This window comes from Bubalus bubalis, chromosome 6, assembly GCF_019923935.1.
Source record: "Bubalus bubalis isolate 160015118507 breed Murrah chromosome 6, NDDB_SH_1, whole genome shotgun sequence".
NCBI lineage: Eukaryota > Metazoa > Chordata > Mammalia > Artiodactyla > Bovidae > Bubalus > Bubalus bubalis.
In genome coordinates, this window is record NC_059162.1 from 9,612,304 (window position 1) to 9,627,693 (window position 15,390).

At 47.0% G+C, this 15,390-nt stretch overlaps 1 protein-coding gene across 1 annotated transcript in view; it reads right to left on the minus strand.

Moving 5' to 3' along the window:
- ATP1A4 (ATPase Na+/K+ transporting subunit alpha 4) overlaps positions 1–15,390 on the minus strand; it is a 35,793-nt gene that overhangs the window by 10,849 nt on the left and 9,554 nt on the right. Inside the window, exons 8-17 of the mRNA XM_044944140.1 lie at positions 14,645–14,843; positions 14,294–14,403; positions 13,979–14,113; positions 9,560–9,749; positions 9,247–9,419; positions 3,659–3,795; positions 3,126–3,276; positions 2,674–2,842; positions 912–1,066; positions 634–757 (exon numbers count right to left, since the gene is read on the minus strand). Of these exons, the coding sequence (XP_044800075.1) occupies positions 634–757; positions 912–1,066; positions 2,674–2,842; positions 3,126–3,276; positions 3,659–3,795; positions 9,247–9,419; positions 9,560–9,749; positions 13,979–14,113; positions 14,294–14,403; positions 14,645–14,843 (1,543 nt within the window). The remainder of the gene's footprint in view (positions 1–633; positions 758–911; positions 1,067–2,673; positions 2,843–3,125; positions 3,277–3,658; positions 3,796–9,246; positions 9,420–9,559; positions 9,750–13,978; positions 14,114–14,293; positions 14,404–14,644; positions 14,844–15,390) is intronic.

Consider the following 15,390-nt stretch of genomic DNA (forward strand, 5'->3'; position numbering starts at 1 on the left):
ACTGAGATTCAAACATAGATATGGCTCCTAAATCTGTGCCTTTTCTATGTGTTTCCATCTCTAAATAGATATTGTCTCCTCTGTCCATATCTCTTGCCTGTACCCCCGTTGTACCTGGCTACTCAAGAACAAAGAAGTGTCTTTCAAGACTTGGACCCACTATAAATACTACCTGTGTCCACAGCCTCATTCCCCACTACTTCTTTATCAGGAATAAGCACTCCACCAACTTCATGTATTCACTCTTCAACAGCCAGGTATCATCTGGCCACTGTCTGACCATCCATTCATTAGCTGAGCGCTATCTTCCAGCCCCAAGTCTAAGCCATGTTTCCTCCACAAGGCCTCTCTGTCCGCAAGATTGGCGACTCCTGCCTTGTACTCCTGTAGTGTGTCCTATCTGTCCTCAATATATGGCACTTGGAAAACAACCTGCCATTCTTTCATGTGTGTTTGCGCCTTTCCGACTGGATCCTTAAGAGCAGATCAGAGATCAGTGGGTTTTTTGTGCTAGAGCCTAGCACAGTTCATAATTAAGATAGCTCCTTGAACTTCCAAACCAAGACTGGCCTCATGACCCTTCTGGGGCAGCCTCTCCCCACTCCCTTCCACCCCTCATTCCTGCAGCCGCACCAATCTGTCCGTAGGCCATGCCAATGAGACGGTGATTCACCAGCTTATCAGTCTTTGAGTTCCGTGGAGCCCTCTTCATGATGTCACTCTCAGCTGACTCATAAGCCAGGGAGATAGCAGGGACCTGGAGGATGGAGGGTGGAAGCAACAGGGGACACACAGCTCAGAAGGAAACTCAGAGAAGTCCCTCAAGCTCTGCCCCTCTGCCTGACCTAGATTGTCCCAACTCAGTCCATTTCACAGGAGTTCCACGAGCTGGGTCCCATCTGGGTCCTCACCATGTCAGTGCCCAGGTCAATGCAGAGGATGGTTATGGTGCCCAGAGGCAGGGGGATGCCGAGGATGATGAACATCAGGAAGGGGGTGATCTCAGGGATGTTGCTGGTCAGGGTGTAGGCGATGGATTTCTTCAGGTTGTCAAAGATCAGGCGGCCTGGGAAGGATGGTCAACCTTCTGTGAGCAGCACAGAGACATCGCACCTCCCACAAACCAGCTCCTGGGCAGAGAGGCCACTCAAAGCCGTGTCACACAGTCCGTGAAAGGGTCTTGGGCCGTGGCAGCCCCAGTGTTGTTTCTAAATTGTGTGACTGTTAGTTAAAGCCATGATTTAAGCATGTCAAATTTGTATACTCTGTGTTCTTGGATTCAACGTGGCTACTATCATCTGATCTCTGAAAATTAAGCAGGCTGGGGCCTGGTTAATACTTTGAGATGTCTGAGAATGCCAGTATAAAAGCCCTAAGAAGATTAAGGCTGGATTTGCGGCAACATGGATGGAACTAGAGATTATCATACTAAGTGAAGTAAGTCAGACAAAGACAAATATCATATGACATCACCTATATGTAAAATCTAAAATATGACACAAATGAACTTATTTCCAGAACACAGACTCACAGACATGGAAAACTAAACTTATGATTATCAAAGGGGAAAATTACTTATATATAAAACTGAATCACTTCACTATACACCAGAGACTAACACAATGTGGTAAATCAATTATACTTCAATTAAAAAAAAATTAAGGCTGAAATGGAAAGAGCCTGGGCGTGGGTTCCAGTTGGATTTTCTGCCATAACTAACTTGTGATCTTGGGCACCCCTCACCTCTCTGAGCTTCATTCCTCCTGCATTGCAAGATGGCTTGAATCCTTCCCTGACAACCTTTTAAAAAAGTGTCACCCCTCCTTCCACTCCCTGCTTTACGTATTTTTTTCCATTGCACTTGTCTTCTTTTATTACACTGTTCAGTTGATTTACTATCTATCTTAATTCACTAGAAATTAAGTTGCCTGAGAGCAAGGAGGTGTCTTTTTACTCCCTGTTGTTGAATCCCCAGCATCTAGAATGGTGCCTGATACACAGTTGATGCTCAAAAGTTTATTGAATTGAGTGGACATACAATACTGAGGATTATACAAGGTCTCAATACTGAGGATCATTCATGGTTTCAATATAATGTTAACCATTATTAGTACGTGGATTGTAATAGGTTTTAATTCATAGCTCCAGACAGAAATCAGGGAGCCCAGGAAGCAGAAATCTGGGCTTCACCAATGGGAATTGTCTCCGTGAAAGAGGGGACCTGATTTGGCTCATTCAGTCAGACTCCAAATGACCTTGATATGTCAACATCATTCAGACAACAGGTTGCCTGAAAGTCCTCCTGAGACTGTGAAGTACAGAGTAGTCTTATGGGTATGGCTACACCCTGAAACCTACAGTAGAATCCCACAGTAGAAACCTACAGCAGATTCAAGTAGGATCTCCTGAATCTCCATGAGAGAAGCAAACAAACTATGCTGCACTAGAGCCGCCTAGACAATCTGGACTTTCCTCCAATCACATAAGGGTTCCACGTAGAGATGGTCCAAGGACCAGCTGAATCCAATTTGCAAAATTGTGACTTACATTGGTTTTTCCCAGTGTGTACAGGAGGTTGGAAGATGGGCAAAGGAAATGAGAATAATGTGCATCAACTCTCACCTGAGTCTGAGGGCCAAGTAAGTCCCTACCCTGGTTACCCAGCTTCCTCACCCTCCTCCACACCCGTGACAATGGAAGCAAAGTTGTCATCCAGTAGGATCATGTCGGCGGCCTGCTTAGACACGTCGGAGCCTGCGATGCCCATGGCGATGCCGATGTCCGCCTTCTTCAGCGCCGGGGAGTCGTTCACCCCATCCCCTGTCACTGCCACAATGGCTCCCTGGAGGAAGCACAGAGGGAGTGAAATAATTACTGTGTCAGGTTCAGGACCCGTCCCAAAGGTCAGCTTGATTTCATCATCCCTTGTTTCTTGCTATAGCTTCTTGGCCCTTCCTTCTCCTGCACCTTCTGAGATAGCAAAACTATCAGGGAGCCCCCAGATAGATGCCGGTCTCAGAGGTTCACAATCGGATGTTCTCTGGCTCCTCCTCCAGCCCATCCCACATGTTCCTCTGCTTGGTTTGGGGCTGGGTGACTTCCCAAGCCTCCTTGGTCTCCCTTACCAGCCTCTGACATCCCTCTACAATGATGAGCTTCTGCTGGGGCGAGGTCCGAGCGAACACAATCTCAGTGTGGTTTTGGAGGATCTCATCAAGCTGCTCAGAGTTCATATTCTTTAGTTCAGAGCCATGCACCACAATGGCTTGGGCGTCCCTGAGGAAGAGGAATTTCTAAAGGTTAGTTCCAGGTATTGAGAATTCACCAGGCATCCTGGTACCCTCAAACTCATCTTTGCTATAACCTGCTTGTTTCTCCTTTCACCCCCATCTCCTCAACTTGTCCCCAGCCATGACTGGCACACTGTATCCCCACCCCCCACCTCTTCCTCCCTCTTCTCTGCCTTCTTCTTCGGCCCACCTTCATCTGAAAGCCTACTGACATAGTCGCTTGGTCATTTCCTATTATGTTTTACTTTTCAGTAAGTAAACCATGCATGTCCTACCTACAGAAAGAACCTCCGAAAACTTTAGTTGGTGGAGCAAGCTAAGGATGGAGGGGAAAAAATGGTATATCTGAATTCTTTAGGGGGTCTCACCTAGGATTGACCTTGCTGATAGGGATCTTGAGCCGGGCAGCAATGTCCTCTGCTGTCTCAGAGCCCTCTGAGATGATGCCCACACCCTTGGCAATGGCCTTGGCTGTGATGGGATGATCCCCTGTTACCATAATCACCTGGGTTGGGAGGGGAGGGAAAGAGAGCAGAGTCATCTTCAGAGAGGTCCCCGGTCCTTCACCTCTCTCTCCAAGAGCTAAGAGATCACTGCTGCCATTCCACTCCCAAGAACTTGGGCTGTCAGTCGAAAATCTTGCTATGCTAGCTTCAACCCTTGGGAGGGGGTCAAGGCCATCAGACCATAAAACATAGGACAAATTGGACTCTGGTTGCCCATGAATAAATCAGGGATTTGAGTGTATTTACTATATTCAGATGGAGAAGGAAATGGCAACCCACTCTTGCATTCCTGCCTGAAAAAGCCAATGGACAGAGGAGCCTGGCAGGCTATAGTCCACGGGGTTGCAAAGAGTCTGACGTGACTCGGCACTCACAAGCACACTATATTCAGAATTTCATGTATCGCTCCAGAAGCTATTCTGCCTCTTTTTTTAAAAAAAATATTATTTTATCTTTTTAATTGGAGGATAATTGCTTTACAATGTTGTGTTGGTTTTTGCCTTACAACAACCCAAATCAGCCATAAGTGTACGTATACTCCCTCCCTCTTGAATCTCCATCCCACCTCCCACCCCATCCCCCTCCTCCAGGTTGTCATGGAGCGCCAGGTCGAGCTTCCTGTGTTAAACAGCAGCTGCCCACTAGTTTTATGTATGGTGATGTAGCTGCTTCAGTGCCACTCTCTCAATTTGCCCCCTTTCCTTCCCCTATTGTGTCTCTAATTCTGTTCTCTGTGTCTGCGTCTCTATTCTTGTTCTGCAAACAGGTTCATCAGTATCATGTTTCTAGGTTCCAAATGTATGTGTTAATATGCAATATTTGTTTTTCTCTTTCTGACTTACTTCACTCGGTATCACAGGCTCTAGATTCATCCACCTCACTAGCACTAACTTAAATTTGCTCCTTTTAATGACTGAGTAATATTCCATTATATGTATGGACCACAACTTCTTTATCCATTCATTGGTGATGGACATCTCGGTTGCTTCTATGTCCCGCCTGTTGTAAATGGTGCTGCAACGAACTTTGGCGTACCTGTGTCTTTTTGAATTATGGCTTTCTCAGGGTATATGCCCAGTAGTAGGATTGCTGGGTCATATGGTGGTTTTACTCCTAGTTTTTAAAGGAATCTCCATACTATTCTCCATAGTGCTATACTGCCTTTTTAAGCTCAAAGACAGAAGCACCTACCATTAGAACAATGGCAGTAAAGGAACGTCTGGAAGAATCCATCTGCCTAGCAAAATGTCATCCAGAGCCAAGTGCATTCTGATCCTCACTCTACCCCTCTTCTTCCCACTGCCTCCTTGCGCCCCTGGGTTCTGGCCCTTTTCCGGGTACCTGGGCCCAGCCCTAGACCTATCCCTTTCCTCCCCAAAGATCAGGTGCCCATGTGTGTGGTCTTCTAGCCTTCTGTTCTCCTAACCCTCCTCACATTGTCTGTGTGTGATGGCTTGTCTGTCTCTCTCCTCTGCTGGACTGAGAACTCTGAAAGCATGGGGCCATGCCTGTGATTCATGTTAAGTTTCCAGCTTAGCATAATTCCTAGCACAGAGTAATCCATCAACAAGCAATTATAGAATGAAGGCAGGATCGCTTCCTGGGAACCGCTGCCCATGGTTCCCAAGTGCCCTCTAAGCACATAATTCTCAGGCTTTGGTGGGAGGGAGAAGGGAACTGTCTGACTGTGGCTGAACTAAGAACAGAGGTCCTGGAAAGGTCAGTCTGTTCACTCCCAGAGCGTGGAAATAAGCCTTGAAGGGGTTTTCCCATGAGCCCTCCTCATTCCATACTGGCACTGCTAGCTTGCTGGATGAAGTGCTAACTAAGCCGGGATTACCAGGGACTCAGGCAAGGTGTGCTATGAGCAGTTCCCCCCATCATTGGTCTCCAATGCCCTGGCTCGGTTGTGGGCGCTGGGGCCTCACAAAGCTGGGCCTGTGGATCTAGGAGGGAACCGCACCAAAGATTCCAGGTGTGGTTCAGACTGAGCCCTCAGCGATGGCTTTTTAGGCTTACCATGCCCTGCACATTTCCCAGTAGCTCATTAATAATGACATGTAGGACAGTTGTCGTACCTAGGCCTGCCGGACCAGAACTACTGTTCTACAGCAGTTTCTGGAAGTACCACCTCCATGCCAGCCCGGAGAAATAAAAACAAAGTCAGTCACCCCAAGAGTGAGTTCCTAGGACACAATTTCACAGAACATTGAGATGCATTCACATAACAGAAGAGAATGGCTCCCTTCAAAATAAAAGGCATTTGGTAGTTTCTGGAATTCGTCAAGTACTAAAGGAATTTCATGTCTCACTTCTTGATGCTGACTGTACCTCTGCTGTTCCCACGTACTCTTGCAAGCTGCCTTCCTTGTTCCTTTGGGCCCTCTTCTCCCAGATCAGACCCATTGAGAGAGAGCTTCCAGAGCTGGTGACCTTAACTTCAGGTGCTTGCTGCTCAGCTGCAGTTCTTAGAGGACGCTGAATTCATAGCCAGGGCCAAGTAGCCTCATACTGCTAAGGGCCTCAGGTAGTGGCAAATACGATGGGGTAATTTTATTTTTAATGATTTGGTATTCTTTATTTAAAAAAAAAAAACTTTTCATTTTATATTGGAGTAGAGCCAGTTGGCTTCCCAGGTAGCTCAGTGGTAAAGAACCTGCCTGCCAATGCAGGAGACATAAGAGATGTGGGTTTGATCCCTGTGTCAGGAAAATCTCCTGGAGAAGGGCATGGTTACCCACTCCAGTATTCTTGCCTGGAGAATCCCATGGACAAAGGATCCTGGCAGGCCACAGGCCATGGGCTTGCAAAAGAGTTGGACAGGACTGAGCGACTAAAGAACAACATAGCCAGTTAATAATGTTCTGACAGTTTCAGGTGGACAGCCAAGAGACTCAGCCATATATATACATGTATCCATTCCCCGCTGACTCCCCTGCCATAATGGGATAATTTCATTTCAGTTTTCTTTTTTTTTTTGGCCATGCCACACACAGCATGTGGGATCTTAGTTCCCCAAGGAATCGAACCCACACCCCCTGCATTGGAAGTGTGGAGTCTTAACTATTGGACCATCAAGGAAGTCCCTTATTTTTAGTTTTTTAAAATCATTCATTCCTAAGGCCTGAACACATGACTATCTGAGAAACACCAGTTCCACTGTCAATTGTAAAAAAAAAATTTTTGCTGCCACGCAGCTGTTATCCAGCCTCTTTCAACAGCTTCATCACATCCGTCAGCTCCGCATCAACACCACTTTGGAGTTAACCTTGGAAGGTTCTCACTGCTGGGGCAACGCTCTGTATGTGTGTGCTCAGTCATGTCCCACCCCCTGTAACCCCATGGACTGTAGCCCGTCGGGCTCCTCTGTCCATGGGATTTTCCAGGCAAGAATACTGGATTGGATTGCACTTTCCTCCTCTAGAGGATCTTCTCGACCCAGGGGTCAAACCTGAGTCTGCTGTGTCTCCTGCATGGGCAGTCAGTTCCTTTACCACTGAGTCACCTGGGAAACCCAACCCCCTGTTTAGCCACTACACTTCATCCTCCTTGAAGGATGGCCTCCTGTGTACATCTTAAACTCCCCTGTAGGGAAAAAAGGGAGTGATGCAGAATTCCTCACCAAGCCAGCCAAGTTTCTGTCAGCTTCAGGTCCAGAAGAGGTAAGTAATTAAAGTGTAAACCTGTGCCCAGAACAAGAACAGGCCCAGGAAGCACCAGCCTTTGTGCTTCAGGTGCCAGCTCCAGACCCGCCCGAGTGCCCTGCGGACCGTTACTTATCACAGCTCACTCTGCCTCTCAGGCTATGAGCGTGTCCTGCGCCGGCAGGCACCCTGACTCAGATCACTTCTTTGTCTCCTGGGTGGGCCTCCCCGCCTGTGGACACAGTTATAGCTCTCCTTCTTGCTAAAGAGATCCATAAACTCCCCGATGAAGTAAACTTTCGACTACCTCCATAGTATCTATACTTCTCATCCCAGCAGCCCACCTGGAAGCTGAGAAAATGCAAATGAACCCCTTCTCCATTTAGCTACCATAGCATGATGTTGTAGATCTGTGGAGGACTATCAAGATGTATGGTTACCCTGTGCAGATGTGTTATAATGAAGAACTGTTGCACCCCAAAACATCCTGTAGTAATCAGGGAATTCACTCAGAATAGTTTCCTCTATGCATTCCTCGGTTCCCACTATAGTGACCAATCATTGTACTTAGCGTGACCCCGACTGCTCAGGGAAAAACTGCCAATGGTTAAAGGTCAAGATGAAGTCAACTCTGACACAGAGCATCCAGTTCTCCTTAAATACTTCCAGCCCCACCCAACTGCAACCTGCTGTCCTAAATATTCCAGAATATCAAGTGTGAGCAGAGAGCTGACAATACCTAATCTATGAAGATGTGTAGGAGTCTTAGAATTTGACCTTGGAGGGAGTTCCCTGGTGGCCTCTTGGTTAGGATTTGGTACTTGCACTGCAGAGCCCTGGGTTGGATCCCTGGTCGGGGAACCATCCCGCATGCCAGCCAAAATACAAAAACAAACAAACAAGCAGCAACAAGTGGTAGAATCTGGCCTGGGAAAGTGGAATACAGCACATCTCGGAATTAGAGGAATTTTACTGCTGCTATTCCATGAAGTCCAAAGTCCTCTTCCGACTGGAGGGAAGTTCCCATTTCTGGGTTTGCTCTCGGACCACTTCATTTTAAGCTTCTAGCCTTTGCCCCTGGACATATACCTGTTATGGCAGCTGCTCACCCTGAGTCAGACCCATCGAGGGCCCCAGCTCTCAGTCTCTCATTCTCACAAGTGCTGCCCCAGGACCCCAGCCCACTTGGCTTCACCCTTTTGACAACCCACTCAGCAGTACATTTTTATGACATCTTCTAGCACTTCGCTATTTCCAGTGTGGCCTGGCACCAGCAGCAATGGCATCACCTGGGAGCTTGTCAGAAATACAGAATCTTGGGGTCTCTGGACTTACTGAAAACGGATTTGCATTCCAATAAAAGCCCCAGGCTATTAAGTGTACATCAGTTTGAGAAGCACTCTCCTAGGGCTTAGGTTCTCAAACCTGTTTGCACACTGGAATCTCTAGGAGACTTTTGAAAAATATAGATACCTGGCTCCCAATCAGAAACTTGAAGGGGTCTGGAACGTGGCCAAGGCGTCAGAGTTTTAAAGCTCCCCTGGGGATCCCATTTTATTTTATTTTTTAATTTTATTGAAGTATAGTTGATTTACAATGTTGTGTTCATCCCCTGGTGATTCTAATTCAAGACAGGATTCTAACTACAGAGGGCACAGTATAAAGTTCTCTCTTTAGACTAAAACTTATAAGCTCAAGGAAGCAGAAATCAGCTCAATTAAATGAAGAACCTACTCTGTCCAAGGTTTCCTACAGTTGATCCAGGTTAGGATAGGTGAAGGGTGTCTGGATTGCTCAGGCACTTACCTTAATCCCAGCACTCCGGCACTTGCCCACAGCATCGGGCACGGCAGCTCGGGGAGGGTCAATCATGGAGATGAGCCCCACGAAACAAAGGTTATTTATGGGAAAGTTGATTTCATCGGTGTTAAACTTGAATCCCTTGGGATAAGTGTTAGGCAGATTCAAGAAGCAGAACCCTGGAGAGGGACAGAAGAGGGGACCAGTAGTCATTCCACTATATCTCTACCCGCTTGCCCCAACCTCCTAGACCCTTCACCCTGCAAATAACGACAGTTTTGACGTCACTCTGCAGAGGCTTCTCCCACAGCCGCCTCACCTAGCACACGTTCCCCCAGACCTCCCAGATTCAAGTAGGATTTTTGGAAGGCGTCCTTCATTTCATCATCTATTGGGTACTCCTGCCCTTTCAGAAGGTAAGTAGAGCAAAACTCTAAGATCCTCTCGGGTGCCCCCTTCATCATCAGGACGTGGGCCTGGGAGCTGTCTTCCCGCAGGTGGATGGACACCTAGGGAGAGGAAAGGAAGCTTCGATGGAAGGAGGAGAGCGCGAGGGTTGGGTCAGAGAAGCAAAGTTAAGCTGTGTCTACCTCCATTTCCTTTGTTCCCTGACCCAACACAGCCCTTCTCCCTGCAGTCATATCTGCTCTTTGGTCGAGCCCCTTCCTCCTTTGTAGGACCCCACAGCCTGTTGCACACAAATCTCTGCTATCTTCTTAGCCATACTTGGAGCTAAGGGCAGCCCAGGCACTTTGTCCCCCTGGCTTCCTCTCTGCCTGAGTGGCTAGTGAGCAGAGACAGCAGAGTGAACAAGAAAGAAAGCTTAGAGTCGAATACCTGTGTTCTAGGAGCAACAGGAAGGCTTTCTTAGCTTTATGACCTCGGGTCTGTCCATTTAACCTCGGCAAACCTTAGCTCCTTTGAGAAAATGTCAAAGATCTGCGATGCCCACTTCATTTGGCTTTTATAGAGAGAGAGTATTAATGAAGAATATATTGAAAAGCATTGACAGTTCTTTACCATGATTGGTTGAGCCTGAAGGATGGGATTAGGGTGAGTAATAATAGTAGCATTTATTGAGCACGTACTATGTGCCAGGCATTGTTCCAAGTGCTTTACGTGAATCGTCATTTTAATCCTCCAGCTACTTCCCTCTGAGGTAGGCACTATAAAGTTCTTTGTTTTATAGATGACAAAACTGAGCTTAAGCTGTGTCCAGACTCACATAGCTAGAAGGTAGAAGCAATCAAGGGAAGAATCCAAGTGGACTGACTTTAGAACATGCTCTCTTAACCAGTCCATGTTCTAAATTCTTTGTTAACTCTGTCATCGCGTATTTGGTGATAGTCTATTTAATATTTATGATTGTGGCTTCATTTTTATTAATACTATCTTTATTTTTTTCCTAAAAGAATAAGGGTATCTATTCACTTTGAGTTACCAAACTCTTCAAGCATTCTGATTTTTTTGCTGCTAAGTCGCTTCAGTCGTGTCCGACTCTGTGCGACCCCAGAGACGGCAGCCCACCAGGCTCCCCCGTCCCTGGGATTCTCCAGGCAAGAACACTGGAGTGGGGTGCCATTGCCTTCTCCAATGCATGAAAGTGAAAAGTGAAAGTGAAGTCGCTCAGTCATGTCCGACTCTTAGCGACCCCATGGACTGCAACCTACCAGGCTCCTCTGTCCATGGGATTTTCCAGGCAAGAGTACTGGAGTGGGGTGCCATCGCCTTCTCCGAAACAATATGGAGATTTCTTTAAAAACTAGAAATAAACCTACCACGTGACCCAACAGCCCCACTACTGGGCATGTATCCTGAGAAAACCATTCTAAAAGGCATATGTGCCTCAATGTTCACTGCAGGACTATTCACAACAGTCAGGACGCGGAAGCAACCTAGATGCCCCTCGACACATGAATGGATAAAGAAGCTGTGTACACACATACAATGGAATATTACTCAGCCATAAGAAGGAATGAATCTGAGTCAGATCTAGTGAGGGGTGGTGGCTTAGACTATTCTTATGTTCATTTTTGGGAATGATAAACTAATTTCCACATGTTGCCAGTAAAATTTGTATAATCGCATCTTTGGAAATTTTATTTATATGTTGAATGTACTATTATTTTGTGTTTATGAATTTTTTTTTAACCAATAAACAGAACACATCTCCAAACCAAAAAAAAAGAATATATTGAAAACCGTGAAGTACAATGGTTAGCCATTCTAGCCCCCTGGCCAATCTCCTGGAAACATGACGAGTCCCCTGAGAGGGGACTGGGGATCCCTGTGGCTCAGTCGTGGAGCAGAGGGCATAGTCATGAAGGGAGCCTGAAGGACAGAGAAGATCAGTTTCAGTTTTCATTTTTCTGTGATCTGATCTGAGCAAAGGAGCTATTTCTGATGTTCCTCTAATGATCGACAGGAAATTCCTGCTACATAACCTGTCGGGGAACAAAATCAGCACATTGGGAGGAACTGAGCCTGTGGTGCTGAGGGAGCCAGACCGCACTGGCCCAGGGAGAAGCCAGATGCGAAACCTGGGTGTAAAATGTAGTTACAACCGCTCCTCAGGAGACTTTCCAAAAACTATTTCATTCAAAATATGCTTAAGCAGTTAAAAGGGAAAACCTTAACTCACGTAAGCAGAAAGCTGTAAAAAACAATTTAAAAGCTTAATTTTCTGAGCACTTAAAAAACCCCCTTTGCTGACTATCTCCAATAGGAGATTATTGGAGATGACAGCAAGTCTTACCTGCTTAAGCTGGTAATTTAGTCACACACACACAAATCACACCTTGATAGAAAATTACAGATGAAAAAGATGGAAGAAACTGGAAATGTCAGAACTGAGAAGCTTCTTCCTTTCATTTCAGTCTCAGAGAGGGGAGAGAGACCAGGCCTTGCAAACGATCAACAGGCTAAGATGTATGTCCCTTGCATATCAGGGCCTCTGACTGCCCCGAGAGCAGAGAGCAAGCCAATAAAGCAGCTTGTTTATGGGTAGGGAAAGAAATGAGTCAGAGGGGTTTTCTTGGGGCCCCAGGCAAGCCCCACAAGAGTTGGCGGCTTGCAGACTGGTCAAGCACACTTGGTGTAGAGGAGGATTTTGCTGTTTGAACTTGATATTCAATAGCTCAGAAAAGGCATCCAACAGTCATCTAGGGGAAAGATTGCTATTTTTTTGGACATCCCAACAAATATCATAACTATGTTTTGCTTTTATTTTGAATCTTGTGGAAGGAGAGGTACCTAATTCTTTCCAGTTGAAGGCTTTAATTGGGCCTTGCCAAGCACAAAATTCCTGTCTGGTTAGTGAGGCCACTAAGCATCAGGAAAAAATGGAAATAGGTTTGCAGTCTGGGCCTAGGGGACCTATCTTATTTCACTGACGAAAAGCCAGTTGAGACAAAAAACCTTCAGGTCTGTTTCTTAAGCTTTCACTTGTTCAACATTCAATGTGAAAGTGTAGGTATTTTGTTTTAAAAAGATCTATATAGCTTTTATTATGTTGTTGTTATTTTTAGTTACAAAAATGTTTTTCTTGTGACGAAAACTTTTAAGATCTATTCTTTTAAGCAACTTTCAAATGTAAAAGTATGGACCGCTTCACGAATTTGCCTGTCATCTGGGGGCTATAGTAATCTCTGTATTATTCTAGTTTCAGTACATGTGTTGTGAAGTGAGCCCTGTTACGTGTTCTTAAGACTCAAAACCCAAACTGACTTTTGGGAGTCTCATTTCTTTTCTGTTATCCACACCTGAATGACCTTTCGGTATTGTATGAATTTAGAGAATTTCACTATTCTAAGCAAATCAACCCTTAGCTGCTAGAGCTCCCACCCCAACAGTAATGCCGCTGTCCCCTCCTTTCCCCCAGAACCCCTCCTAAAAGTGTGCCAGTGTTTCCCACATAGGAGGGAAGTACTGGGTTTCCTGTCCCTCTCATGAATTTTACTGTGAGGGCCACCACTGTCCCTGCCGCAGCATTTCTCCTCCTCTGGTCACATCTCCCTGGATCACGCACAAAATGACCCTGGAAAAGCAGCTTCACAAACAGTCAGGAGAGCCCTGACCGCCTACCTGATGGCAGCTGCTAGAACTGCGGGCATGGAACGAAAAGAAATATTTGATGACTTGTGAGATAAGGTACTCAAGGAAGTGACTGACAGATCTAACATATTCTGCAGCAGCAACACAGAGACACCCAGCCAGCCCTTGCTGCCTGTGGACATTTCAGAGAGTACTTCGTGACTAGCTCTCTGCATAGTGATGTAGCCTCAAGACTGCTTAGGGCTGAACGCCTCTTCCTTTATCATCTATGTCTGCCTTTTTCTGTTTACCACTTTCCCTTGGGCTTCCCTGGTGGCTCAGTGGTAAAGAATCTGCCTGCAGTGCAGGAGCCGCAGGAGACTCGGGTTCAATCCCAGGGTTGAGAAGATCTCTTGGAGGAGGGCCTGGCAACACACTCCAGTATTCTTGCCTGGAGAATCGCGTGCACAGAGGAGCCTGGCGGGCTACAGTCCACAGGGGCGCAGAGTCGGACAGGACTGAAGCAACTTGCACGCTAACATGCACGCACTTTCCCTTCGGGTGAGCCTGCCTCCTAACTGGGGTGCCGGTTACACACTGTATCTTGTTCTGCAGCTCGGACATAAAGGCAAAGGTAAAGCTCCCCCGTCCTGCAGAGGATGAGCCCGTCCCCCACCGCTATCTCCTACTTTGGTCGGTTCTGTACCTGGTACTTGTTGGTAGAATTGAAGGGAATCTCTGCCACCTTGGGGCTTTTCTCTCTCATCTCCTTCACAGAGCTGTAGGACTGCTCGATGAACTTGAGGAGCGCTGACTCCGAAGCATCTCCTGTTGTTGCCCGCTGCCAGGATGGGGTTGGTGTAATAAGCCTGGGAGGCATGGCACCTGGGTTTGCCGACGGTAACAAGGAGAGGGGCAGAATGGGGAGGGCTGCTGGGGGGCATCACCCGGGGCCAGGAAAGACAGATTTAGGCTTATATGCTGGACACTGAAATCCCCTCTACCCGCTTGGGCCTGACACCTTAGCTATGGGAAGGCTCTCCTCATTCGCCTTAAAATCAGCCCGGTTGCAGAGGCCAGCGATTCGGGCCAGGATAAACCAGGTGTCAGAGCCCTTGGCAAATGGATTCCCTGAGGAGAGAACAGAATTGTGAGCAGGGAGTGGGGGGACAGGAGAGTTTGAAGCAGGGGGTTATTTGCCTCCCGTTCAGCATCCAGACACTCCTCAGAGAGGCCGCCTCTTCTCCAGGCCTCCTGGCTCTCCTCTCCCTCTCCAGCTCTCTCCTCAGTGTCTGGACTTAGCACGCCCTCTCAGCTACCCATCACATCTCCCACATCCTTCCACTCTCTGACCACCAACACCACCAGTCACCAGTCTGTTCTTCAGTGGTGTCCGCCTCATAGATGGTCTTGTCGAACCACAGGTGGGCGACGGTCATGCGGTTCTGGGTGAGGGTGCCCGTCTTGTCGGAGCAGATGGTGGAGGTGGAGCCCAGAGTCTCCACCGCCTCCAGGTTCTTCACCAGGCAGTTCTTCCGAGCCATGCGCTTGGCTGTCAGGGTCAGGCACACCTAAGGCCAGGAGGAGGGGAGAGGGGTTTAAATGAAGAGGAGACCTCTGCTATTCACAGCTCTCTGTGGTTTCGGAAACCTGATCATTTTTATTGCTCTTTTAATTTTTGGCACTTATTTCCCTTTTGTTGTCACCTAGTCTTTAGAAATCTCATCTGTGGCCACAGTAAAGGAAATTAGGAAAATGATTTTGGTTTGTACTTTATGGCAGAGTTTCAAAAAAAGAGTGCATTCCTTTACCAGGGTATTGTAGAGAATGATCTCCTATTCCTTCTGGAATATTCCTCTCCCCCGTGATCCTTTCATCTTTTTTCTTCCACAGCCTCTTCTCCATTCAAGTTCAGGCCACACCTCTTTCTCAAGCCCAGTCTTTGCAAGGACCACGTTGATGACTAACCTTTGACTGTGGTATAAGATGCTGGGGGCGGAGGAGGGTTGCCCCAATAGTTTAAGGGAAGAATGAAGAGGAGAGAATGATGAAACTGAGAAGGACTGTTGCAGCGCCGAAAAGGACTTGAGAAATCACTTAAAACAGAAGATGTTTGTT